The sequence below is a fragment of the Eublepharis macularius genome, chromosome 12, assembly GCF_028583425.1.
Source record: "Eublepharis macularius isolate TG4126 chromosome 12, MPM_Emac_v1.0, whole genome shotgun sequence".
NCBI classification, from domain to species: Eukaryota; Metazoa; Chordata; class Lepidosauria; order Squamata; family Eublepharidae; genus Eublepharis; species Eublepharis macularius.
Window position 1 is genome coordinate 238,806 of NC_072801.1, and position 26,906 is coordinate 265,711.

At 44.0% G+C, this 26,906-nt stretch overlaps 1 protein-coding gene across 1 annotated transcript in view; it reads right to left on the reverse strand.

Moving 5' to 3' along the window:
- Positions 1-318: 318 nt before the first annotated feature.
- The window catches only part of GNPTG (N-acetylglucosamine-1-phosphate transferase subunit gamma), a 28,346-nt gene continuing 1,758 nt past the window's right edge, over positions 319-26,906 (reverse strand). Inside the window, exons 6-11 of the mRNA XM_054993178.1 lie at positions 26,531-26,624; positions 26,036-26,150; positions 6,183-6,265; positions 4,735-4,866; positions 4,056-4,137; positions 319-2,069 (exon numbers count right to left, since the gene is read on the reverse strand). Of these exons, the coding sequence (XP_054849153.1) occupies positions 1,945-2,069; positions 4,056-4,137; positions 4,735-4,866; positions 6,183-6,265; positions 26,036-26,150; positions 26,531-26,624 (631 nt within the window). The 3' untranslated portion in view covers positions 319-1,944. The remainder of the gene's footprint in view (positions 2,070-4,055; positions 4,138-4,734; positions 4,867-6,182; positions 6,266-26,035; positions 26,151-26,530; positions 26,625-26,906) is intronic.

The window sequence follows — 26,906 nt, forward strand, 5'->3', positions numbered from 1 at the left end:
CTTATCTTGGGGTCTGAGAAAAGGGGCGTCTCCTGAAGCTAGCCCACCACATCTCTGCCTGTCTACTCAAGCAAAGAATCCCCTTTGAGTCAGTGACCCCCAAGCTCCAGGGAGCTGCTTTCTTCACCTGTCAGTGAACAAGGCCCCCCACCACAGCTCCTCTGATTCAGAGGCTAACTCCCCACTGCCACCTTAAAGGGATTTCTGAAATCAAAAAGATGACTGTAATGTACCGAGAGAGGACAAGCCAGGTCAAACTCTGCTCCCAGGCCTTAGCGTCAACCTCATTCCCTCTCCTTGCTTCCTGGACGCCAGTCAGATCTAAGCCAGCCCCTGCCTCCTGCTTGATTCCACACACACCCCCCCCACAGGAATAAGAAATGCCATGACAAGGGAACCCAAGTAGTACTTTATTAGTATGGTTGCCCAACAGGTGGACTGGCATCCTTGACCCTCACCTCCACAGTGGCTTAGATGTGAAGAAGAACTAGGGGTGGGGGAGGTCCCACAACCCATAAAGGAGGAGGAGGAGGGCCCATCCAGCATCAAATTTCCCCCCTTTTCTAAGATGAGACGTGTAAGGTGTTGGAAGACAAAAGGAGAAAGCGGCTGTAAGGAGACCCGGGGGGGGGGGGAGTGCTTCCAGGCAAAATCTTGGGAGGAGACAAGGTCAGGAATCGGGGCTCGGCTTTGACCAAAGAGCATTTTATACATTGGTCAAAGCAGGGCCCCAATTCCTGGCCTTGTCTCGAGAGACCAAGAGCAGAGAACCCTTTGTTGCTGCCTGTTTGCTCTCTTAACCCACTCCTGGGTGCACTGTTTTCATTTTTATTTGATTTTTATACCACTTCTCTTCAATTAAGAGTTCAAAGCAGTTCACCAACAACTACATAGTGTTGTTGTCAGAAGCATAGTGTTGTTGTCAGAAGCATAGTGTTGTATTGAGTGTGGTTGTGGCAGTGCACAGTAAGATCAATCCTGTGGCAGTATGTTGGGGCCCCTTTAGAAGTTTGCAGTGACCTGAGCATATGTTTGCTTTCAGCTCTTTGTTCTCCAGTAAAGCCAGGCAGCTGCTGATATTGCAGCCTGCATCACAGGCTGTCAAGGAAAATGAGGAACTTTTACAAAGTCTGCTGTTTCTAAAACAGACATATTTTAGAAATACAAAATAAATGCATGAGAGTGCAAGAAATCTGCAACAGCTAAACAGGAACTGAACAGCCCAACCCCAAAGCAGTTGGATAAGTAGCAAGAAACTAGATTGTAACACAAAAGTGCTTTAGAAGTACTTTTTTAAAAAGCCAACTCTCTCATCCCAAGCAAAATACTTAACAACACGGAAGTCCATCCCCTTAACCCAAAATGCTGCAAAGACACGTGCATTGGTCAGCAACAGGCAGATGCTCAACCCAAACAAATGAGAGGCCTTTGCTGAATTTTTGGCCCACTTTCAAGTATGTATCTTTATTAAAAATTCACCAAACACAGGCACCCTCCTGTTTAGACTGGACTTATCAGCTGTATCGTCTTGGGAAGAAATCCCCACAGTATTTTCACTTCATGTGGTCAAGACCCAAAATACGCCGCTTGTTCTGGTGTGGGAAGGTAGGTAAGATCACAGGGGCTATAGCACCACAGCAAGTATTCCTAGAAGCCACCATTTAAGTTTCTCCTGTGGCCTGAGACACTGCATCACATAGCCCGATGGCCTGCAGAGTTATGTTACAAAACACGAATCCATGAATTTCTGTACATCTTGTGAAAGTCGTTGATATCCACGGTCCTTCTCCAGGCAGAAATTCACTATGGAGCTCCTCCGGCCTTCATATCCGAGAATTATATCGAATGCAGACCTACCAGGAAAAGTGGTTCAGGCAAGGTTTAGGGTCAGAAGAACGGAGCATGAAGGAGCCAGCGCTGAGCAGACTGGCCAGGTGGATTCCTTCACAGGGAGTCGTTTCGGAGTCCGGCGTCTCCATGCTGGCGCCTCTCGATTTGGGGGGCAGTTGTAAGAGCTGGTGTTTCTGTCACCGCTTTTGGAATGGTACGCTCATCTTCACTGTTTCCAACTAGAAAACAGAAAGTGGTTGGCTGTGGCTGAACTCCCATCCACACAGTGCAATCTACATAGTTGTACACATTAGTTTAGTTTAGTTTATTGGGTGTTTAACCTGCCCTCCGCACAAGTGGGCTCAGGACGGGGTACAACAGTCATAAAATACAATTGCTTAGCAAATTTTACAATAAAATTCAGCAATTAAAATTATATATATACAAAAACCTGATATAGTTGGCTACACATTCCTGCCCTCAGTATACAAAGAGGAGGTAGACAGACACACGAGCTGGACTCGAATACCGGAGACCGGTGGGAGGCTCAATGATGGCCCTGGCACTGGCCTCAACCGTAAGCCTGGTGGAACATCTCCGTCTTGCAGGCCTGCCAAAATGATGCAAGTTCCTGGCGGACCTGGGTGTCCTCAGACAGAGAGTTCCACCAGGTTGGAGCCAGGACCGAAAAGGCCCTGGCCCTGGTCGAGGCCAAATGAGCCTCCCTACGGCTAGGGATCACCAGTAAGTTTTTACCCGCTGAATGAAGCGCTCTCCAGGGCATATACTGGGAGAGACAGTCCCTCAGGTATGCTGGTCCCAATCCATTTAGGGCTTTAAAGGTTGAAACCAACACCTTGAAATGGATCCAGAATTCCACGGGGAGCCAGTGAAGCTGCTGTAAAATTGGTGTAATGTGTGTCCTGTATGGAAAACCCATCAGGACACAAGCAGCAGCGTTCTGGACCCGCTGTAGTTTCTGGGTCAGACCCAAGGGAAGCCCTGCGTAGAGTGAGTTATAGTAGTCCAGCCTGGAGGTGACCATTGCATGAATCACTGTCATTAGGTCCTGGGCTGAGAGGTAGGGGGCAAGTTGCCTGGCTTGCCGCAGGTGGAAAAAAGCAGACTGGGCAACAGACGCGATTTGGGCCTCCATAGACAGGGAGGAATCCAATTTCACGCCAAGACTCCTAACTGACGAGAAGGGCACCAACAGGGCCTCCCCAAAGGCTGGGAGACGGAACCTCGCATCTGACAGCCCACAGTCCAAGTACAGGACCTCCGTCTTCGCAGGGTTCAACTCCAATCTGCTTGGCTTCACCCAACCAGACATTGTCTCCAAAGCTCTCAGAAGGGCATCCGGGGCAGCGCCAGGTCGGCCACCCATCAACAGATACAACTGGGTGTCATCTTCATACTGGTGACAACCCAGTCTGAAACTCCGCACCAGCTGGGTGACGTGGCACATATAAAGACTGAACACCAGAGGGGAGAGCATCGCCCCCTGCAGGACGCCACGTGCCATTCAGTGAGTCCTACCAAAACTTAACACACCGAGCAGCACGTATAGTATTTAACAAGGGAAAAGTTCTATTAAATGCCAAAATATTTCATTACCTCTATCATCAAAATGCAAGACAAACCAAAACTGAATAATCTCTGCTTTCAGTGCCCAAGCTGAGAATCCCATAAAGCAGGGCAATGCAGACAGATTTTAGGAAACTTTTATCTACCAACAAAAGGGCAAAAAGAGGCAGAGAAATGATGGAAGTCCAAATGCTCTCATCTGATGCAGGCTGAAAGCTCCAACTCAGCATTCACCCTCACTCAGCTGCCTAAGCAACCTCTCTGCTTCTGATTTGGCTGCAGTAATTTAAAGCCTTTTCAGGCAATTCAAAGTAAAATCCTCCACTGCCAGCCCCCCCCCCCCCATATTCATTTCCATGTTTGATGTGCATTGCTCTCCCTGTTAGGTGCCCACAGCTGCCCCCCCCCCACAGAGATGGATGGGGGAGCACTCATTCACTGGAACACGGGCTCTTGACTTACTTAGGAGTCTCCTAACCAAAGGCATGTTGGGGGTGGGGCAAGTTATTCAGGTATTATACCAAAAAATCTAGAAGCTGATTTTGAATCACACTAAATTCAGTGATACCAATTCCCAAACTGGCACCTTACAGTTCTACAGTTCTTTAAAAAGTGGGAAAGAATTTTGTTACACTTACTCAGGACAGTTTCATATGCAACTCCATGCTGAGTTAACAAATCTTTAAGTTTCTGTACATCTTTGGAAAGGCATTGATATTCCTGAAAGACGGGAAAGAAGTTAATCTCACTTAAGTACAAAGTTCAGTAGATACCAAATGGCCAAGTGGAGAAACAGACACACATCAGTACAGAAAAGGCGGCTTCCTAGGATTTGCTCTAATTAACCCAACAACCCACAGAGGTTTTTGCAGTTCCAAGGATCTTTGCAATTATCCATTTAACTCCACAATACTCCTCTCACTTGGACCACGTTTGTAGGTTGCTTTTGTTAGGGCAGCTCTTAACTCTCCCACCCCCACCCAGTAGTTATTTATTTAGATATTTATACTCCATTCTTCTCTTCAATGGGGACCCAAAGCAGCTTATACCATCATTCTATTTTCCTCCATCCGACAACCCTGTGAAGTAGGTGAGGCAGAAAGAGAGGGCAACAGGCCGAAGGTCCACTGAGCATCCGCAGTAGAGTGGGGATTTGAACCTGGATTTTGAACCAGATCCTAGTCTGACTCTCTAACCACAACACTGACCATTTATTCAGTAAGAGGCTCCACTTGAACAGCAAGCTAAGGGTATCCATGAGTCACCAGCAAAGCCAGTATCTGCACCTTAGTGCTGGTGTCTTGCCAGTGTCTGTACCTTATTGCACTTTTCCAGAGATTCAAATTCTGGATGCTGAAGGTTTTTATTGTTTTGGTCACTCTGTCTCTCTCTTGTTGATTTAAAAAATGTGGCTTCTTCAAAGATCTCTCTCAACCTTTTCTTGTACCCCTGGAAAAACAAAAACATCAAATTGAACACTATTTCTTCCCAAAGCCACCTGTTTGATTTTCATCTCTTGTTTCTGTGGCTGGATAGAAATGCTAATAAATGATAAAACACTAGTTCTTCAATCAATAAACCTGGGTAAATGGATTTTTAAAAATTTCCCATTGTGAAATGCATGTTTTTCTGAGACAATGAATGATTTTCCTAGCTGCTCTAACTATATTGGTCAGAAGCTAAACAGAAGCTTTATACATCCTAGACCTTAGGACAGTTGTCCAAAACCTTTAGCCAGGTAGCCTAGACACACAGTGTAAAACTGTTTCTAGACAAGAACTGCCTCTGCTCGGCTTTGTCAGTATCTATGCAAAGGTACTAAGCCAGGTCCACTTTCTTGAAGGCCAAGACTGCAATTAAATGCAGTCTGTCTTATTTGGAAGTAAGCCCCTTGGACAAAGTGGGACCTTCTGCCAAAAAAATGGGTAGGATTAGGCTATAATTAGGTGTATGGTTTCCACAGACACAGGAAAATGCAGAATAGCAATCAATACTAAAACTGGGTATTTTTGGAAAAAGACAAACAGCTGTGTTGTGTGAAACCTACCAGAATCTGTTGTGACTGATCAGATCCAATTTTTAATGCAACTGAGAATCTAAAACCCTGAAGCAGAAGCTAGGTTAGGTCAACCGACCATGAGAAGCTCCAAAACTCCGGCAAACCTTTAGGGCTTTCTAGATGCAAGGAAGCTCACTGGGGGACAAGACTGATCTTCAGTAAGATGGAAAACAACACCCAGAGACTCTTTCATCTGTAAAGTCATCGATGCTGTAACTGGGGAAATGAAAACACTGCAGGGCATGAAATAAGACGGGGTATAGGAGGTGGGCTCAGGGAATGACCTTGGCAGCACGCCCAGTGGGACACCCTCCGGGAGTTGAGTGCCTGCAATATCAACTGGCTTGTCCCCGGGCCCAGAAGGAAGCCCACAACAACACATTTAACAGAGGAGTTATTACATCCATGATACTTTTATACAGAAAAAGCTTTATTTGAAGGGTTTACTGTAGGCTGTAACATGTTTGAATTTTGCCCAGCTTTTTATGTACATTAGGTTAGCTTTTTTAACTTTTGCTATAAATTGAAATTTTAAAAGCTCCAACATACATAAAAAGCAAATCTTTGATTAGAAAAAACCCAGTGGTTTAAATCTACCTAGCTATAAACGACAATGTAGTACGATCAGTTCCTGAAGATGTATGTAGGTAATCAAAACTAGGGCTTCCCAATGTGCAGGAATTAATCCAAATGGCAAGTTGCAAACCTGTTTTGTGATCAGCTCTTCATAAAGTGACTGCTCTAGGTCATCCCACCTTCTTTGGAGGTCTTCAGGCAAGGCTGGATACACTGCCAAAGGAAAGGGATACTGCCCCTGAGTGTGACATTTCGCACGGTGACTCAGTTATTCAGTCTATGGGACTCCTCACTCCCTGATCAGTGGCAGACTGGGAGTATAGCCCTGATTAATGAATGCTGTCTGCGTGAGGGACAAGGATAAAAACGGTTCTAAACCCACTTGCATCCGTGGAGATGGCTCTACATCAGTGTTGCCTCGTGGTTACATCAGAGGAACCAGGGCAGACAAGTCGTTGTTGATACAGGCCAGGGCTCAGGGGGAATCCTGAGGTCCAGTTCATGCCAGGCAGTCCTGCCCCTGATGACGGTGTAACAGTACGGCAGCAACTGAAGATGCCCGCTTAAGTTAACAAAAGCCACCGTTTAACCATCACTGCCCTCCAAGCCCCGCAGTGAGAACGAAAGGAGGCTTCCAGCTAGTAACATCACCACCAAAGCATACATTTATATCACCCTTTCCACAAAGTTCAAGAAACAGAGAGCAACTTTGGCAATGGGGGCCCTCAATACAAATAACCCAAATTACCAAATGCAAGAAACAACACTGGCTCAGATGCAAACACCCAACAGAGCCTCCGCTCCAAAGCTGCCACTGAGGGATGCGAAAGGGCACGGGAGGCACGACTCCTCCGCACCCAGCCCCTGCAGCTAAGCAAGCCTTTCTACCCCCCTTGCATCTCCTACACTATAAACATGGGGCATATATTTACCATACCCTGTCTTCAGTGTACAAGATGTGAGACAACTAACTACTCTTTTTAGGGAGGCATCTAAAAAACCAAGCCAAATAGAGGCAACACAATATGAAATTCTAGGGCTAATAAAAATGAGTCAGTCACTGGGACCAGATGGCACAGGCTCAGCAGTTCTCTTAGGGAAGCCAAACATGAAGCTGTTGACCACCTAACAAAAACACTGTATGTACTGGTTTATAACTGTTTTATAATTCTGAATTGGTTTTAACTTGATGCTGGTTGGTTATGAGGAGACTTGCATCCTAGCTACTTTTGCCACTTTGTTAGCTGCCTTTAGTCTGAGGAGGTAAGACAGGATTTAAAAAAAATAAATAAGAACATGCAAATTGCTAGTAAAATCAGCCTCCCTACAAGGGGGCTAGACACGTCACAAATTAACCCTTTTTTCCTAGTAAGGATCTGGGCAACTACAGGCCAATTCTCCTAACTTCTGTTCTGTGTACATTGGCAGAAACTATCATTAAATATACTATTAACATTAAAGGAACAACCCTTTCCTGAGGAAGAATCAGCAGGTGTTTTCTTAAAAAAAGCTGAGTCCCACCAACCTTTTGAACATCTTTGAATGGCATAACAGCAGTACGGGTAAGGATGCTCTAACAAACACAACATACTTGGACATTTAAAACTTTTTAGACTAAGTCAATCACTGAATAAAATAATCAATGATGTGCTAAGAACTGTGCCAGGGGATGTTAAGGTGCAACAGGAGATAAAATATCTGCAACAACAGCTATCAATGATAACAATAACAGATTTAGAGAAAAAATTGAAATATGTCAAACAGGAAAACTTTGAGTTAGCTAATAAACCGGGAAGATGGTTAGCTTATAAACTGAGAAAAGAGAGAAGAAATTGATTTTAAAATTGCAAGAGAGGAATGCTATGTTAACAGATAATTGGGCCATCCAAAACACTCTTTTTAAATACTATTCCAATATGTATAGAAGACAGGAGGTTTCCTTAAAGAAAATGAATATTTAGTAAAACAGAATTTACTTAAAATCACGGAGGAACAACATCAAGTGATGAATGGCCCAATAACAATTCAAGAGGGGGTGGAAGCAATTAAGAAGATGAAAGTAGGGAAGACACCAGGGCCCAGATGGACAGCCGGGTCGGTATTATAAATGCACTGAAGATGAGATTTTGATACCCTTGCAAAATACAATGAATTCAATTTTATTGGGAGGCAAGAAGCCAGATGGATGACAGGATACAGCAGACAGATCTCTGGCCCACTTGCAGTAAGACACCAGCACTTAGTCAAATGGAGTTTATTCAGAAATCAGGTCATTTCCATATTCAGGTCCACAGGATGAATGGGTGACACCAGAGACCTGGAAAGATGCAAATATTACGTTGATCCCTAAAGGAGGACAAGATTTGACATTAGGAAAAAAACTATAGACCTATATCACTGCTGAATAATGATTATAAATTATTTACCTGGATCTTAGCAGAAGACTTAAGCATGTGCTTAAAGACTTTATCTACAAGGATCAAAGCAGCTTTTTACCGAAAAGATAGTTGAAAGATGGTATCAGAACTGTGTTGGATATAGTGGAGCATCTGGATAAACATAATGAAAAACAAGCAGCTCTTATTTTTTTTTGGATGCTGGAAAGGCCTTTGACAATTTGAACTGGGTTTTCCTATTTGAAGTCAGAAAAGTTGAAGTTTAGGGAAAAATTTATAAAATGGGTGAAATTGATTTATACTTCACAGAACGTCAAAATTATTGTAAATGGAAAATTAACTAAACCTTCAAAATTCATTCTCAAGATCTTGAAGCCCTATTGCTTCTGGGATGCTGCAAAATCTCAGATTCTTACTCCTGAGTAGAGATGGGCACGAAATGAACCACAAAACAAAATTCTGGAAGGAACGGCTGGTTCGTATTCAAAGAACCACCCATTCCGTGGGACCGCGTTTTTCTGAACCAAACTAATTTTTCTTACCATTCCGTGGCCAGTTCAGACACTTTTGGCGCCAAACACTCCATCGCCCAGGCAACGGTGCAGTCTTTAGGTTGCCTCCAATCTGAGGCCTCCGGGCTTGATTGGCAGCTGTCCCTATCAACTAGAGAGCTCCCATTCTGGCCCATCCAGCCAGGAAAATGGGAGGGTTAGAATCTCTAAGGCAACTGAGGAGATGGGCTTTCAGCAGCCATGGTAACACCAATCTCTTCCTCCCAAACCATGTTAGGCAGGTCTTTCTGCCAACCAGAGTGCTCCTGTGTTGTTCAATCTTGGCTTTTTCCATAAATAGGGGAAGCCGTGTGATTCCTGGTTTCAGTTTCTTTAGAGTGGGAGAGGGAGAACTTGCTGGCTGGCTGTAGGGTTGGGAACTTGGGAGGGATCTTTGGCCTGCACTTCTGGCTGCTGGAAAAGGGGCTGGAAAGCCTTTCTTTTTTCTTGCTTGCTGCTTTTTCTTACTGGGGACTGAGGAGATGTTTGGGAAAAGGGTGCTTTTTTCCTTTCTCCCCCCCCCCCCCCCGCATCCTAGTCTCAGCTTTTCACCTTCTCCTACCCCAGCCTAGTGTTAGGCCTTTGAGCAGAATCGTGGTCTTGCTTGACCAAGATTTTTATTTGCTTTTCTCTGCTTTTTGGAGGCTTTGGTTTCTGGGGGTTTGTGGCCTCCCCCGCCCCCCTCCAAGGAGCTTAACTTTTATTTGCTTTTCTTTCTTTCTTTCTCTTCTTATTGGAGGGTCTCACTTCTGGTTTGTTTTGTGCCCCCCCCCCCCCCCCCGGGATCCTGACCTTTCTGTTAGCTCTCTGTGTGCACTTGTGTGGTGAAGTGCAGTTTGCCCTTTTTCTGCACACCCCGTTAGTGCCCTTTAGTTTTCTTTTGCATGCCTCTGCAGTCAGTGCCAGTGACTGGGTGGTGTTTTGGGGGGCTTGTGCCTCTGGTGCACTGACTCACACCTGCATGGGGTTGCTCCACTGTCTCCACTGCGCACACCATCAGTGCCCACACTGGATTTTATTTTGAGCCCCTGTCCAGCTGAGGACAGTGACTGCGTGGAGGTGGTTTTGGGGGCCGTCCGCTGACTCACAACTGCATGGGTTGCTTTACTGTCTGCACAGGCTCCCCACTCACATGCTTCTCTGGTGCAGCTCACCTATGCTTTGCGCACACACCATCAGCACCCACACTGTGATTTATTTGTGAATACCTATATAGCCAAGGCTAGTGATTGGTTGGAAGTGGGCTTGGGGGCCAGGGGCTCTTGCTCACTCTCAGACTCACACACCTGCACGGGGTTGCTCCACTGTCTCCACTGCGCACACTATCAGTGCCCACACAGTGGCTTTATTCTGAGCCCCTGTCCAGCCGGGGACAGTGACTGGGTGGTGGTGGTTTTGGGGCTCAACACACCCAATCCCAGTGTCAGGGCCGCTTCTTGCTGCCTCACTCCCTCACTGTCAAGTTTGTCCTGCATTGTTCCCAGTGGTTCCTCTCTGTTTTGGCTTTTGTTTTACTGCACCACTATTAAGCATTCCTTGATAGGCAAGACTGGTCGTGGGGGGAAATAGGGCAGAGTATGTGGCCCCTCAGAGGCCAGCAGCAGCAGTTCTTTGGGGGGGGGGGAGTCTGTCTGGCAGCAGAGTCTCTCACTTCTGATCCATCCATGGAGCCTGTGGCGGAGGCAGAAGTGGTCTTTCCTACGCTGCTGGGAGTGGACCTGGTGAAGCTGTTTGTGGAGGAGGAGGGATCTGAAGAGGAATGGGTGGGGTTTGGAGCATCATCCCAGTCCTCTGCATCAGAAACTCCAGGGACTCTCCCTGTCTGCAGTACACCCCTCACTCCCTCTTTGTGGTCAAGGGACGGGCACGCAAGATGTCACTGCATTGCTCTGATCGCTGATCTCATGATCCGGCCTCTTCCAGGCTGCTTATATTGTGCACCCTTCTTATTTGCACCCGCCAGCAGGTGGGTCAGTGATGTCTGTGTCCAACACTCCTCGGCATGAGGGACAGCTTTGCACATATAATTGTAGAGCACAGTGGGAGCATGGTGTCTCCTCCGTGCCAGGGGGAAGGAGTTCCTTCGTTGCCACCACGTCTGGCAGGTAAGACATGCTGGTGACTGTCCAAGTCTTCCATGCTGGCAGGATGCCATACACTGCTCTTCCTGGGCCAGCCACGTCTGACCTGCTTATTTGGTGCTGCCTGCACAGCCGGGATGTCGCCCCTGCATGCAAGGAAGGGAAGCGCACAATGTCGCTGCCTCGCTCAGCTTTCCTGTTGGGGGAAGGCCAGGTCTCCCCCCCATCCTGACTGTGACCCACCAAGTCTGGTGGGTGGGTCAGGGACTTGCCGCCACATCTGGCGGGTGGGACATGGTCTCCTCACACCCTGACTGCGACCTGCCACATCTGGTGGGTGGGTCAGGGACTTGCCGCCACATCTGGCAAGTGGGACATGCTGGGGACTGCCCAACTCTTCCATGCCGACATGACGCCACGTTGTTCTTCCTGAGCCAGCCGTGTCCGAGCCGCTTATTTGGTGCTGCCTGTACAGCCGGGACGTTTTGCTTCCATGGGAGGGAGCGCATGATGTTGTTGTGTTGTTCAGCTTTCCCACTGGGGGAGGGCCAGGTGTCCCCCTCCCTGACAGGGATCTGCCGCACCCGGCAGGTGCCAGCAACAGCCGCCACTTCTCCACGCCACCATTCAGCTGCACACTGCTCTCCTGGGCAGACCTTGCCTGGGGAAATTTGGTTGAGCACCTGTCCTGTCTGCTTTTACTCCCCAATGGGAAGGGGTCCTCTCATTGCCACCACGGCTGGCCGGTGGGTGAAGTCTGTGGTTGCCACATCCTATCCCAGGGACTTAGAAAGGCCTCCGCCCAAAGAGGGAAAGGGATCCATGACAGCCACCTCATCTCAGAGGAGTCTTAGAATCTAATTCTCATACTCAGGAAGTGTTCTGATGTGTAATTAGGTGAGAACATGCAGCAATGTGATATCAAATACTGTGATAATGTGCAAATATTCAACAAATTATATGAAATGCTACGACGAACATGTGATGCAGACTTGGGTTGGTTTGGTCAGCAGCCACGTCTTCTAGGGGGGAGGGGCCTCACGCAGGGGGATGATAATAGGACCCCAAGAACCACGCCAGCGGGACTTAGAATAGCCTCATCCCAAGGAGGGGGAGGTCTCCATCAGTGCTGCCATGTCCAGGTGAATTTTTTTAGCGGCCAGTCACTCACTGCTTCTTAGCACAAGATGGGTACCAGTTGCTTTCCCATCCAGGGAGGGTACCCTGCACACCATCCATGGGACTTCGGCACCTTTTGGGGAAGTAACTCTCACCTCCCCAACCACGAGGAGGAGGAGGTGGCCACCGACAAGTCCCACATGCCAGCTGTGCGGTCACTCATAGGGCTGTGCAGGCGGGCACGGGGGTGCTGCCAGGTGGTGGAAAGACCCCGCTCCCTGGAGTTGGGAGGCAGCCGGACGCCTCCCCAAGGCCACTGTGAGGAGGGGCGGCTGCTGTCATGACCCACACACCAGCACAGGAGGGTGCTGCTGGGTGGTGGAAGAACACCTGCCCCGGAGTTGGGAGGTGGTAGATGTCTCCCAGAGCCCACCCTTGAGGAGGGGGCAGCTGCTGACATGACCCACATGCCAGCTGTGTGGTCGCCCGTAGGGTCATGTGGGCGGGTACAGTGGCTGGGGGGTAGCAAGACCCCCCAGCCACTGAGTTGGAAGGCATGACCGTAGGGTCATGTGGGCAGGTACAGGCAGTAGCAAGACCCCCCAGCCACTGAGTTGGGAGGCATGACCGTAGGGTCATGTGGGCGGGTACAGGCGGTAGCAAGACCCCCCAGCCACTGAGTTGGGAGGTAGCCAGGTGCCTCCCTGAGCCCACTTGTGAGAAGGGGCAGCCGCCGACCTGAGCCACGTGCCAGCTGTGCAGTTGCCTGTGGGGTCGTGTAGGCGGGCACAGGGGGTGCCGTCAGGCCAGCCCTGGCCACTGAGTTAAGAGGTGGCCAGATGTCTCTCCGAGCCCACTCATGAGGAAGGAGCAGCCACAGACATGACCCACTTCTGGGGGTCCATCACTTCAAATGAAGGCATGAGGCAATTGCCATTGATGGCTCCAATTCTACTGGATGGGACTGTCTCAGGGGCAAGACCCCCTGCCCCAGAGTTAGGAGGCATCTGGCCACTTCCTTGAGCCCACCCACGAGGAGGGGGTGGTCGCCGACATGACCCACACACCAGCCATGCATTCACCCATAGAGCCTTGCAGGCGGACACATGGGGGTACTGATGAGCGGTGACAAGATCCCCCACCCCAGTTGGGAGGTGGCCAGATGCCTCCCTGAGCCTGCCCATGAGGAGGGAGCAGCCACAGACATGACCCACTTCCAGGGGTCCATCACTTCAAATGAAGGCATAAGGCAATTGCTATTGATGACTCCAATTCTACTGAATGGGAGTTTCCCAGGGGCACCAGCAAGACCCCCCTGCCCCAGAGTTGCGAGGCGGCCGGACACCTCTCCAAGCCCACCTGTGAGAAGAGGGCAGCTGCCAACATGTCCCACATGCCAGCTGTGCGGTTGCCCATAGGGCCATGCGGGCAGGCACAGGGGGTGCCATCGGGCGGTGGCCAGCCCCATGGCCAGCGAGTTGGGAGGCAGCCAGATGCCTCCACGAGCCCACTCATGAGGAGGGGCTGGTCACAGACATGACCCTCTTTTGAGGTTCCGTCACTTCAAATGGAGGCGTAAGGCAATTGCCATTGATGGCTCCAATTCTACTGAATGGGACTTTCCCGGGGGCACCAGTTTTGAGACTCAATAACTCGGGGATCCATATTGCAATCTTCACGAAACTTGGAGGGTGGCTGGAGGAGAGCCTACTGAAAACTTCCTGCGACTCTGGGCTCTCTGAGCATGAAGGGGGCCGTCCTGGGCCCCCCAAACAGATTCAGAAATCGGTTAAGTTTGTTAAGTTCGTGTTCTGTGAAAATGAACCACGAACCAAGCAGTTCATTTTTTCGTTCTGTTCCCATCTCTACTCATGAGTTGAATTTCTAACGGCTCTACTCTTTGTTCAGCTTTTTTAATAGACGCTGTCTGTTGTGTTTGCAGTGCTTCAATGCGGTCTTGTGGTTCTTTTAATTCTTTGTGTTGTTCTTTTATCTCTTGAATGCTGTTTATTTTCTTCCATTTTTTGTTATTTCTTACAATCCAGTTGAAACCTCAGTCTTAAAATTTTGTTTATTCTTTCTGATTCCAGAGAATGATTTGTCCACATTTTGAAAGTGAACTGACAGATCTTGAACCTCCTTCTGGATCCCTCCTACTCTGTTTTTAGTATTTGGGGCCAACTCCGACATTAGAGCTTGCTGTGAAAAACAAAACCTTTTCTGTTATCAGATCAATTTCATCTTCAGAGCAGAGTTCACGTTCGCCTTTTCTAGTGCCCTTGGGCCATTCTGTGGACTTCAGCTAGTCTCCTTCATCTCCTGACAGCTGCCAACAACCTTTCCATACAGCAATAACATAACAATTTACATCCCCCTGACCTCAAAAAAACCCCCAAACCCATTGATATAGTTCAAATTATTATTAAATGGTATATTGAGACAAAGCAGAAGGTATGTAGTAACACTGCAAGTCCCCTCTAGGACAGAAAGTGATCTTGAAAAATTCTTCAACTGTCCAACAGATGGCAGCACCGCAGACAGTATATAGTAACAATGTAAATCCCCTCTAGAACAAAAATAGATCTTGAATCAGTTTTGAAAAAGAACCTAAGAGAAAAATTTCAACTGTCCAGCAGATGGTAGCACCTGATCAAAAATTCTTAGTGTCCAGATAGAAACCCTTTTCCAGCTATTTTTAACTATGCAGTTTTTAATATTAAAAAAACAATCCATAGGAACTCACTGTACAGAATAAACAAGCCAGGAGGATTCAAAATGATTATATCCACTTTAATCCACAGGGTTATGATTGTCCCAAGAAATATATTCCAAATTTCAGAAAGTAAATAGAAGTTTTAATCCATTCTTATTGCTAAGTGGTTCCAATTCCAATTATTCCAAATAATTATAATTCACTAGATAAGATCACTTGAAGTCATGACACAAAACAAAATACAGTCTACCAGAATCTCGGCACAGGTAAAAAGGAGAAAAGAAACATGTTTTAACCATCCAAAGCAAAAAAACCAGTCAGGGCGGATGGAGAAAGGGGGGGGGGGTAGAAAAGCTGTTGTTCTTTAGTTAACAAGTGATAAGCAAAAGAAATTAGCTGTTGGCTGTAATCCCAGACCTTCTTCAAATTGCTCAGAAGAGTCAATACTCATCCAATTAAAACTTATCTGCTGATAAAATTCAGTCACAGAAGAAAATACTCAACGCTGTGTAAATAAACAGTCCCGTCCAGGAAAAAACATATTGGAAGTCTGCTGTAGTTAAAAGTAGTCAAAAGTTATATCTGTTCCATTAATATAAATCTGTTGTATAAGATTAAAGAAACATGAAAGAAAAATATCTTGCACTTACAGTAAAAGCATAGATGAAAAATACCTTAGTGATCCGGTAGCCTTGATGCTTACAAAGCAGCTCAACTTCTCTCCGCAAAGATTGCATGGTGCGTTCCGAGTTCTGGAGATGGAACCTGGCCACTCATTAGAATGACCAGATAACAGCCCCAGGATTAAAACCACAGCACTTGCGTGGGTTCCTCTTATCAGAGGCAGGTAAAGGCTGTTGTTTCGCAGCCTACCTGGCTTGAAGCCACTGGCAACAGGCCCAGAGACTAAGTTGATTGAAGAGCTCTGTCCAGAGACTCCTATTTAGGCGTCATGTTGGATCATCTCGAAAGTTGATTCAAAACAATGTAAAGTCCAAGGAGATTTTCCAGAAATTGAACAAATCTTCAGAACTTCACGTGACCCAATATAAACTTCCAAGAGATATATTAGTTCATTTTCCACACAAGAAAACAATGGATACTATTCTTCAGCAACATAGGAAGGAACCATTGGAAATAGAAGGGAAAGAGATACAGATATTTCAAGACCTACCACCAATAACAATTAAAAAGCGTAAAGGATTTGGGAACCTGATGAAATTTTTGCAGCAGAAAGAAATAAGATACTGCTGGAAAATTCCTAGTGGATTGGAAATATTTTTGAGTCAAGGTTACAAAACAGTAACATCGCTACGGAACGAGATTTATTACAAGATTTGCAATCGGATGAAACAGACCAATCATCAAGTTCGGACAATACCAACTCTACAGGTAATGAGAAGGAAGGAGCAATAAGCTAACAGAAGCAGCAGCAGAAGAAAAACGAATGGGATTAAGATAATTTTGGTTAATGTGAATGGTTTAAACTCTCCCACTAAAACATCAAGAATATTTAATCATTTGAAGAAATTAAGGGCAGATGTTATATGCATCCAAGAAACTCAAATCAAAAACATCAAGAACATTTACTAAAACTAGGCAAGATTTACATATCTTCATTGCATCTGAAGAAAAATGGGGTGGCCATATATTTCAACAATCAAATCTTGGAAACTCTGTAAGAATTGAAAGATGAGGATGGGAGATATGTGGCCTTAAAAATAAGACCCTTCCACATGGGCAAGCGGGGTCTTTGGTCTCATTATATGCACCAAATGACGGCCAGAAGAAATTCTGAGAGATTTTTCCAGAAACTTTTAGGAAGGAGAGACTCTCATTTTTGGAGACATGAATGGTGTCTTGAACTGTAAAACTGATAGATCGACAAGGGTGTGATGAAACCTTTCTAAGTGTGTATTTAATTATATGTCAGATTGCTGCATAAAAAGGACAGAAACTATACATTCTTCTCACATAAGACATCAAACATATTCCAGAATCGACATGTCTTAGATATCTAAGAGCCTTCTGACACAAGTAGTTAAAGCAGAAATTCACCCAAGGATCATAGCAGATCATTATCCAATACAGATAGTATACCAAGCAGACATTAAGAGAGAAAAAAGATGGAGATTGGATGATATGTTACTTTTAAATCAAGATGTACTGAAAAAATGCAGGGAAGAATTGACTATTTTAGAATAAATACGACAAATGATACCAACCCTACAACAATTTGGGAAGCAAGTAAAGCATATCTAAGAGGAATACTGATGGCAACAGCGTCAAAAAAAAAATCAAGTTTGAAGCAAGAGACAATCTAACCCCAAAATTGAAAAAATTGGAACAAGACCATAAAAGAACACGGGATATAGACAAATGTGAAGAAATTAAGCAGCTAAAGAACAATGGTTGTTGTGGATTTTCTGGGCTGTATAGCCGTGGTCTTGGCATTGTAGCTCCTAACGTTTCGCCAGCAGCTGTGACTGGTATCTTCAGAGGTGTAGCACCAAAAGACAGAGATCTCTGTGTCACAGCCTTCGACAGCTAAAGAACAAATTGGATTTATTGGAGACAGAAAGTATATAAAGCATAGATATTTTGAAGCTGCAAATAAGTCTGGAAGATATTTGGTATATTCTCTGAGGAAAGAGGCAGAGAAGAGAAGGATACTGGGAATTAGGGATGGCAACCAAGTAATTTACCGAGATCAGGAAATAAAAGAGCAAATTAAAGGTTTCTTTTCTAATCTCTACGAAGAAGAATCAATAAATGAAGAAGAGATGGAGAAATATACAAGAGACACCAATTAAAGAATTTACCACTGAGCATAGAATTATCTTAAACCAAGCAATAACAATACAAGAAGTAAATTCTGCAATTAAAATTTGAAAACTACAAAAGCTTCAGGTCTGGATGGATTTACAGCTGCTTATTACAAATCTTTTGAGAATATATTGACCATACCACTGCAAAGAGTGATGAATCAGATACAATAAGAAGATTTTACCACTGACATGGCGAGAAGCAAATATAACCTTAATAATGCAATGATACAGGCCTACCTCTCTGTTGAATGTGGACTATAAGATATTTACAAAAATTTACAAAAATGGCTCAAAGACTGAGAAGATGCATTTCAGAGGTAATACACGAAGATCAAACAGGCTTTGTCCCGAAGAGGTATATGAAAGATAGTATCAGAAACCTTCTCAGTGCAATTGAATATTCAAGACAAAAAGGTGAAAAAACTGCATTTATGTTTGTTGATGCTGAAAAAGCTTTTGACAACATTTCTTGGAAGTTTCTTATGAAAGCACTGCAAAGAATGAATTGTGGGAATGAGTTTTTGAATTGGATTCAAAGTATTTACACCAAACAGCAAGCTGCAATTTCAGTGAATGGTTCACAGAGAAGGAACACATCAAAGATGCCCAATCTCACCACTATTGTTTTTCATTGCGCTTGAAGTTTTGGCAGTGAGAATTAGACAAGACAGCCGAATTGCTGAAATAAAGGAGGGAAAAGAGACGTACAAGATGAAAAGCTACACAGATGATGTGGTTATATCAGTAACAAATCCACATACTTCCCTGATTTATGCAATAGAACAAATAAGATTTGGGCAACATTCTAGATATAAATTGAATAAGAAGAAAACAAAGTTAACGTTACTCTCGACAACAAAAGAGGAATGTGAAAAGATAAGAAAAATAACCGACTGCACCATTGTTACAAAGCCAATAAAATAGGGATAAATGTATCATCATGAAATTAGAACCTTTATAAAGATAATTAGAATCACAACTGTTAAAATGAATATATTACCTAAATTGAATTTCCTATTTCAAATTGTCCCAATTTTCATCTAACAAAAGATTTTCAATAGATGGCAGAAAGCAAGACATGACTTTATATGGAAAGAAAAGAAACCAAGGATAAGACTCAAAGTATTGCAAGATGACAAAAACCGAGGAGGATTAGCTGTACCAAACATCACATTGTATCACCAAGCAGCAGCATTAGTTTGGATAACAGACTGGATTATGAGTCCAAGCAGTAGACATATTAAATTGGAAACAGCGGATGCTAAAGAAGGTATCCATAATTATTTTGGATAAAGAAATCATGCAAATCTATTCATAAACAAAATGGGACCTATATTGTAAGGGATGGACTGCTTAAAACTTAGTTCCAATGCAGAAACAGATTGAGTCCAATTTTCCCATTGATGTTGCCAATTAACACCTATTATGATGCAGCAGTTAGAAACAGAACTGATCAACCCAGCTATGAATCAATGATAGACAAAGAAGGACACACAAAAACTTGGCAAGAAATCCAGGCACAAGGCAAAAACATTCCTTGGCTGACTTATCACCAAATAGTATCAAGACTGAAGGATCAAACTCATAAAGAAGGCGGCAGGCTGAGAGCAAAAACACAATTATGAACTATTAATATCTAGAGACTTGTCACATCTATTGGAGAAGATTTACAAAATATTACTGCAACACCATACAGAAATGGAGCAAGTTAAAACTTGTATGATAAAATGGATGCAAAATTTTGGGGAATCTATTCTGAGGGACTTATGGGGAAATTTATGGACTAAAGACATAAAATGTACAGGCTGCCAGTTATTGAGAGAAAATTAGTATAAAATGCTTTTTAGATGGTACAAGACTTCCAAAGATATTGCAAGGATTAGTAAGGGTTACAGTGGACATTGCTGGAAGTGTCAGAATATGGATGCAACATTTTACCATGTGTGGTGGACTTATAAGGAATCACAAAAATACTGGATAAAAATACATGAAGAGATGCAAAAGATCCTCAAACTCAGATTTGAATTAAATCCAAAAATTTGAATTTGAATCCACAAATCCACAGATTTGAATTAAATCCACAGGGAAGCCATTGAAATTCAAAGCATAAGCAAAACTTCAACAGGAAAGAAGAAACCTTAAGAATGAACAGAGCATGGTTTCCAGTTCTGAAAAACACCAGGCTAACAAAACACTCTATCCCCGACAATAGCCCTGCAGAGAAGATTAGCACATCAAGCACCAATCCATATGCAAAAGAACCTCCTCAGGATACAGTGAAGCCTCCCGCCATTAGCATTCCACACCCTGGGAAACTCTTACAGGATGACTCAGCTCAACCCCACCCCTCCTGAGTAGATACAAATGACCTACATCTTTTCCACACTGTGACACTGAGAGATCTCTGTCTTTTGGTGCTACACCTCTGAAGATGCCAGCCACAGCTGCTGGTGAAACGTCAGGAACTACAATGCCAAGACCACGGCAATACAGCCCGGAAAACCCACAACAACCATAAATCCAAGAAGTATGCTCTTAAATATTTTACAACTAATGTGAGAAAAGAGAAAGGAGATCTCTTCCGTCATATGGTGATAGCAACGAGAGTATTATTTGCAGGAAAATGGAAAGGCGATGCTTGTCTTGGTCTCCCAGAGTGGAGAGAAAAGGTTCACGGATATGCTTCAATGGCCACACTGACTACTTACTTACAAAATAGACCGATAACCGACTTCTGGAAAAAATGGAAGGATTTCTTTGATTATTTAGGCTAAACCAATTGATATAGAAGCCTAGAGGGATGGAGGGAAGGAGAGAGAAGGAGAAATGTTATGTATCTAGGCTTAGGGAAGCCAAATACGTAATAATTAGTTTATTAGGTTAAAGAATCTTAAATGTACTGCTTGTTTTATTCCCAAGACTTTTATAACTGTACTGTTTATATACTTTTTGGTTGTGTAAGATTGTATAACTTTCAATTTACTGTTTAATTTAGAAGAAAGATAATTAACTAAACCATGCGAGAGTCAGAAAGAAACACATCAAGGTTGTCTGCTGTCACCACTCCTTTTCATTTTGGTATTGGAGGTCTTGAATGGAGGTATTAGACAGGACGATCAAGAGTGTTAAAACTAAAAAAGAGTCACATAAATTAAGAGCCTTAACAGACGAATTAGTCTTGTTTCTGGAGGACCTGTTAGATGGAATTGAAATACTGATGGGAGAAATTGAATTTGGTGCTCTGGCAGGTTTTAAAATAAATGATCAGAAAATGAAAATATTGACAAAAATATGGATATTAAATATCAGGAATTGATGAGTTTGAAAAAAAAGGTAAAATATTTAGGTATTACGCTAACGGGGATGAACTGTATGCCATTTCCAAACAATTACATAAAGACATGGAAGAAATTTTTAAAAGGTATGTTAAGATGGGATGGAGTGCAGTTATCCTTGTTAGGAAGAATATCAGTTATCAAGATGAATGTTTTACCTAGAATGTTATTCCTCTTCCAGACATTACCTGTGTTAATTTCAGATGCACCATTTAAGCAGTGGCAAAAGGATATTTCAACAATTATATGGGAAGGGAAAAAAACAAGGGTCACATTTAAACTTCTACAGGATGCGAAGGAGAGCGGCGGACTTGGTCTACTAGACTTGAAAGCGTATTATGCCTCTGCATGTCTAACGTGGATGAAGGAATGGATGCTTCTGAAAGAAACTCTTGACGTTGGAAGGATATGACTTGAGATTCAGACGGCATGCCTATTTGTGGTATGACAAAGTAAAGGTCAATGCAGACTTCAAAAATCATTATATTCAGAGAGCTACTTTGAGAATTTGGAATAAATATAAATGGAGATTAACACAGAAGACACCACTTCGGATTTCAACACAGGAAGCGTTCTGCAGAAGGGAGATGACTTTCAAACAGGGATGGTTGACTTACGGAGATTTAATAGAATTTTCACGAGAAGACTGCAAATTGAAGACGAGAGGAGTTGGCAGCAAAGGCTTATAAATGTCTACATATGTTCAGCTTATAGAAAGACTTAAATTAGATAAAAAATTATGCGGCTTTGGGCAGGAAAAGAGTGAAAAAGAGCTTTGTTCAAATGATGAACATGTTATTTCCAAAATGTTTAAGTTGTTACTGAAATTTGAAATGGAAGAAAAATCTGTGAAAGATTGTATGGTAAAATGGGCAAAAAATTTTGGGTATAATGATGGACCAATGGAAAAATATGAGGGTAAAGGGGCTTAAATTTACGTTGAGCGTTAGAATTAAATAAAATTTTTATAAAATGATGTATCGGTAGTATATGTCTCCTGATAGATCAGCCAAAATGAGTAAAGGTATGTCAAATGTTGGAAATGAGAGAAACAAGAAGGAACATTTTATCATCTCTGGTGGACTTGCCATAAAGCTAAAAAAATTTGGACCCAGATTCATATGGTCATACAAAAAATACTAAAGACTACCGTACAGTTTAAACCAGAAGCCTTTTTGTTGGGATTAATGGACAAACAGTTGGAAAATTGGCATGGGACTTTATTTCTATATATGACTACTGCAGCTAGGCTGTTGTATGCACAGAAATGGAAAAATACGGAATTACCTTCAATAGAGGACTGGACTATGAAAATGACAGAGTTAGCGGAGATGGCGAAATTTACAGCGTTGCTCAGAGACAAAACATTGTCTATCTTTTTGGCTAACTGGAAACTCTTTGACTTCCTGCACGAAATGAGGAATAGTGACTTGATGATTTGTGGTTTTGATCATTAAGAAGATAATGAGGGAACATAAAACAAGTAGAAGGGAGGCAGTAGTGGAAAAGAAAATTTTGGAGAGACTAATTTTGCTATATAAAAAAAGATGTGTTGTAGAGAAGGAAATATGTATTATTGTTCTTTTTCTTTTCAAAGTTTCAAATTCTGTAACTGTTTACTCTTTTCTTACTCTTGTTTTTCTGCCCTTTCCATGGGCCTTTATTTGTATTAATAAACAATTTTTTTTAAAAAAAATTATGTGCTAAGGGGACGGGTCCTCTTGGGAATTAGAAATACTAACACTCAGGAGCACAGACGGGAGTTGGTGGGCAGTGGACATTTTTCCATATAGCACAGAACTCATTTATGGGCATTGCTGCCACGAGATTTAGTGATGCCCCCTAGAACAATGACTTCTTAAAAGGAGACTACACAAATTCTTGGGAGAGAATAGCTCCATCTAGTAATTTCACATATGAAGGAAGCAAAGGCAGTTGCTAGGGCACAAGACACGGAAGCTTTGGCTTCTTATTCATAAATACAAGGAAGCTACCACCGGACGTCATTGTAAGACACAAGAAACACCAACTCTACTTGTGTGGGATTACCAGCCACTCCAGAGCAAAGCTATCTTATTTCTAGCCGAGTATCTGTGACTATTTGTAGCAGGATCAGAGCTGTGGTACATGAAGTCCAGCAGTCACTGCCATCAAGAGTCTCAATGTGTGATCAGATATTATGTCTCAGTGACATTATCATTCCCAAGTTATCACTAATGGTGGACCAAGTCACAAGAAAGAACACGATGCCTGGAGGAGCGCCAGCTGGCAACAGCCCCATCGCTCTTCTATCTGCCACAAATGAACACGGAAGGCCCAGGAACTTGCTCACAATCCATGAGTGGGTACAGTCTTTGCTACTCTACAGGCAGCCCTTTAAAGTGCAGAGGAAAAAGGGTTCCCCGCAACCAACACAATCCTGTTTACAAGTGAGACTACAGCAAGCCTTGACGAATTATCTTCCAGTCTAGGAATCAGCCCCCAAATTTAAGCACCACACTCACTCTTTACCTTAAGCTGTTTGTATAACCATACTTTTTCATTACTGCTACTACAGTATCTAGCACTGACCACTTCAGGTTTTCTTAAACCTTCGTCTAACTTCATTTATTCCCCGTATTTCCCCCAATGGGGACCCAAAACAGCCTGCACCCTTTTGCTTTCCCCCATTTTATCCTCACAACAACCTTTTGAGGAAGTTTAGGCTAAGAACGTGGGACTGGCCCAAGAGCATCCAGCCAGCTTCCGTGGAAAAGCACAGAACAGAACTTGGGTTGCCAAGATCTTAGTCTATCATTATCCAGTCCATCATACTGGCTCCCCCCGCCCCCCGCCCCATACCATAAATTTATTTAAGTAATGATATGATAAAAGCACTGAGGAACATAAATAAATATAGGGGTAACCCGGGATATCATAATAAAACCATTGCTAAAAAAAATACTAGGTGCTGCAAGAAAATTCCTGGGGACCATGGCCGGCTGGCTGCCTGGGGCTTGGGAGCAGTCAAGCCCCGACCTACAGAAAGACCTGCAGTAGGACTCTGTTTTTCCTGTGGGACTGCCACCCATCCCACCCTCCTAGGCTCCTGTGCCTTTTTAAAATGTTCAAGAGTGAGCACAAAAACAAAAATAAACCCAGTCACACCCAGGAAGAAAATCCTATAATGGGTAGATGGGCACCTGACATGTGGCTGTCAAAACCTTGGGGGGCCGAGTGGAAATACACAAGTTGCCAGCTCCATGTCTACCCCAGCTGTGCCACATTCCCTCGATATTCACCTCAGCTGACTTCAAGATGTGCCAGGAAGGGGGCCTGGGAAATCTGTCAAGAGAATCTGTCAGAGCAGTCTACAATTTAATCACCCGTTAAGAGTGGCAGAGGACCTCGAAAGCTCAATCTCTCGCTACTCCCCTACCGATACTGCTGGTGAGATGAAAAACCAAACTGGGGTTAAGGTCTGGTTGGAACGGGGAAATGGAAGTTGCAGACATGTACCTGCCTAAGATGGCAATGGCTGGGCAAAATGGCAGGCAACTCTGGATGGTCCAATAACTCAACTCTGATGGGCTGCAGCACCCTACCTCCCATGTGTGCCTGTAATGCTTCTCCTAACATTCTTTAAGCAGACGATACGTAACGTTTGAACCCAGGGATGCAAGTGTGCTAAACCTGGGCTTGGGCTCCACAGGAAGCTTCCTCAATCTGTACTATGTGCACCTCAAGTTTTATGGGACGAGATGGGAGACTGTAATGGAGAGTGTCTGGAGTACCTTGGAGTATCCTGCTCCCACACCTCCATCCTTTAGAATCTGCCATCATGACAGGTAAAACACTCCTCAAAGGTAAATTTTATGTTACGGGGCCCTTTACCATCTCCCCGCAGGGGTATGACTCTTCCCCAGCCCCATTCCTTCTGTGATGTACTTGAACAGAGAAGAGCCTTTTCCCATTGGCAAGACTCTGTTGTTTAAAGTGTTCCAATCCTCACCTGAACAGGAAAAGTTGTATGTCCGGGAATACTTGACCCCTTCCCCTTGTTTTTTTGTACGTGTTTGCTATACATGACACCATGGAGCTAGCCAGCCGATCTGAGAGGAATTAGCAAACCACGTGAAACCCACACAGGGGAAAAAGAACTTTTCCATATAATAATTATTTCCAAGCGCAAAGATTAATGCAAAAATAATGATTTACTCTCATTCACAATTCTGTCAAATGACTTATCGTCCAATACACCATGTACCATGTAAGTCATTTGAAAGAATTGTGAATGAGAGTAAACCATTATTTTTGCATTAATCTTTGCGCTTGGAAATAATTATTATATGGAAAAGTTCTTTTTCCCTTGTGTGAGTTTCACATGGTTTGCTATTTGCTTTTGGGGGAAAGCCTCTTCATGTTTATAGATCTGAGAAGAATGTCAGTCTTGGCTCACTTGCAAAGGTGGATGCTAATACTGGCGACTACTCTGCCAAGGCCTTGTCTGAAGGCAGGCCCGGAGAGCAGGGCTGCATGCATAGGCTGCTTCCTTCCTCCCAAGTGTGGTATGGGTTTTGTTGCTATAGCTATTTGCACACCTTGGATAGGGCGATCTCATGGGTCATTTGGCCAGCACTAATTGCCTGAAAAGAATTGCTAGGGCACAATGTTGTGAATGGGAAGCAAGGCTGCCATGGATTCTAGAGAAATGTCCATCAGGGCTGCTTCCTCTTCCTTTGCCTCAATGGATTTTGTTTTCCGCTGTACACAAAGTGGCCAAAACTACCTGTGATTGCATTTATGTTACATGCACTGGTACAGTAGGACATTATAGTTTGGACAACTACTCTTTCTTATGCATGCCTGAGTGGATCTCAGCCTTAACCCTGGCATATACAGCTTGCAACACAAGCTGTATATACTATGATCCCAGCAACTCCTCAATCACCCCCATGAGCAGCAGATCAAATGATCCTACCTAAGAGAGAGTGTGGGTGGCAAACAAGTGGCGTTTCAAATGTCAGAGAATAAACACAAGTGCTTGGTTCAGACACATGAGCCAATCTGTTGCTCTTTCCACAGACAAGAAGAACCTGGAAGCAAATAATGGAAAACCTGTGAAAACCACCATAATGAAAATCCCCTTTCACCCAGAATCACATGCTCCAGAGTGGCCGCAGCATTAGAAAACACATGTTAACCATGCATCCCTACGGTATAAGGAGCAGCTTCAGTTTTCTCCTCCCCCCACTACAGTACTACAAACAGGAAACTACTGCACCCTCTCCCCCACACCGCCATTCCAAAGAGGGGAAAAAGAGGACACATTAATTCTGCGGTTCTGAAAGCCCTTAACAAATTCTCCTTTGATACAGAATTCATTTTAGGGAAGTAACATGACCACCCTTTTAGAGGCTGCAGGTCAGGAAAAAGAAAGATATGGTTACTTTCAAAAAGGGTGAGGTTGCTGTACTTTGGTCTGCCTGTTCCTGGTTTCACATGCGTCTCCATCTCTCATCCACATCCCGGCAAAGGAATTGTTTTCAATTTCCCATTCATGCCAGATTCTGAAAACAAAGGAAGGGGAAAAAACAACAACTCTCTTTCCTCTTTCTTATTTTTCAGGTTGTGTAAAGCACCAATTAGGAAGCCAGGAGAGCCCCCATTCTTCTGGCTTTCTGCAAACAATGCAAAACTTAATTATTCAAAAGGGCTCTTTACTCAGATAGGAGGCCTGTATTATAGACCTGGTCTCTAAGAGATGCTTCACTAACAAGTCAGGGACCACCACTATGTCACCACTATGTTGCCTCACGTACTATCTGTTGCTCTAAGCATGTGTTATGTAT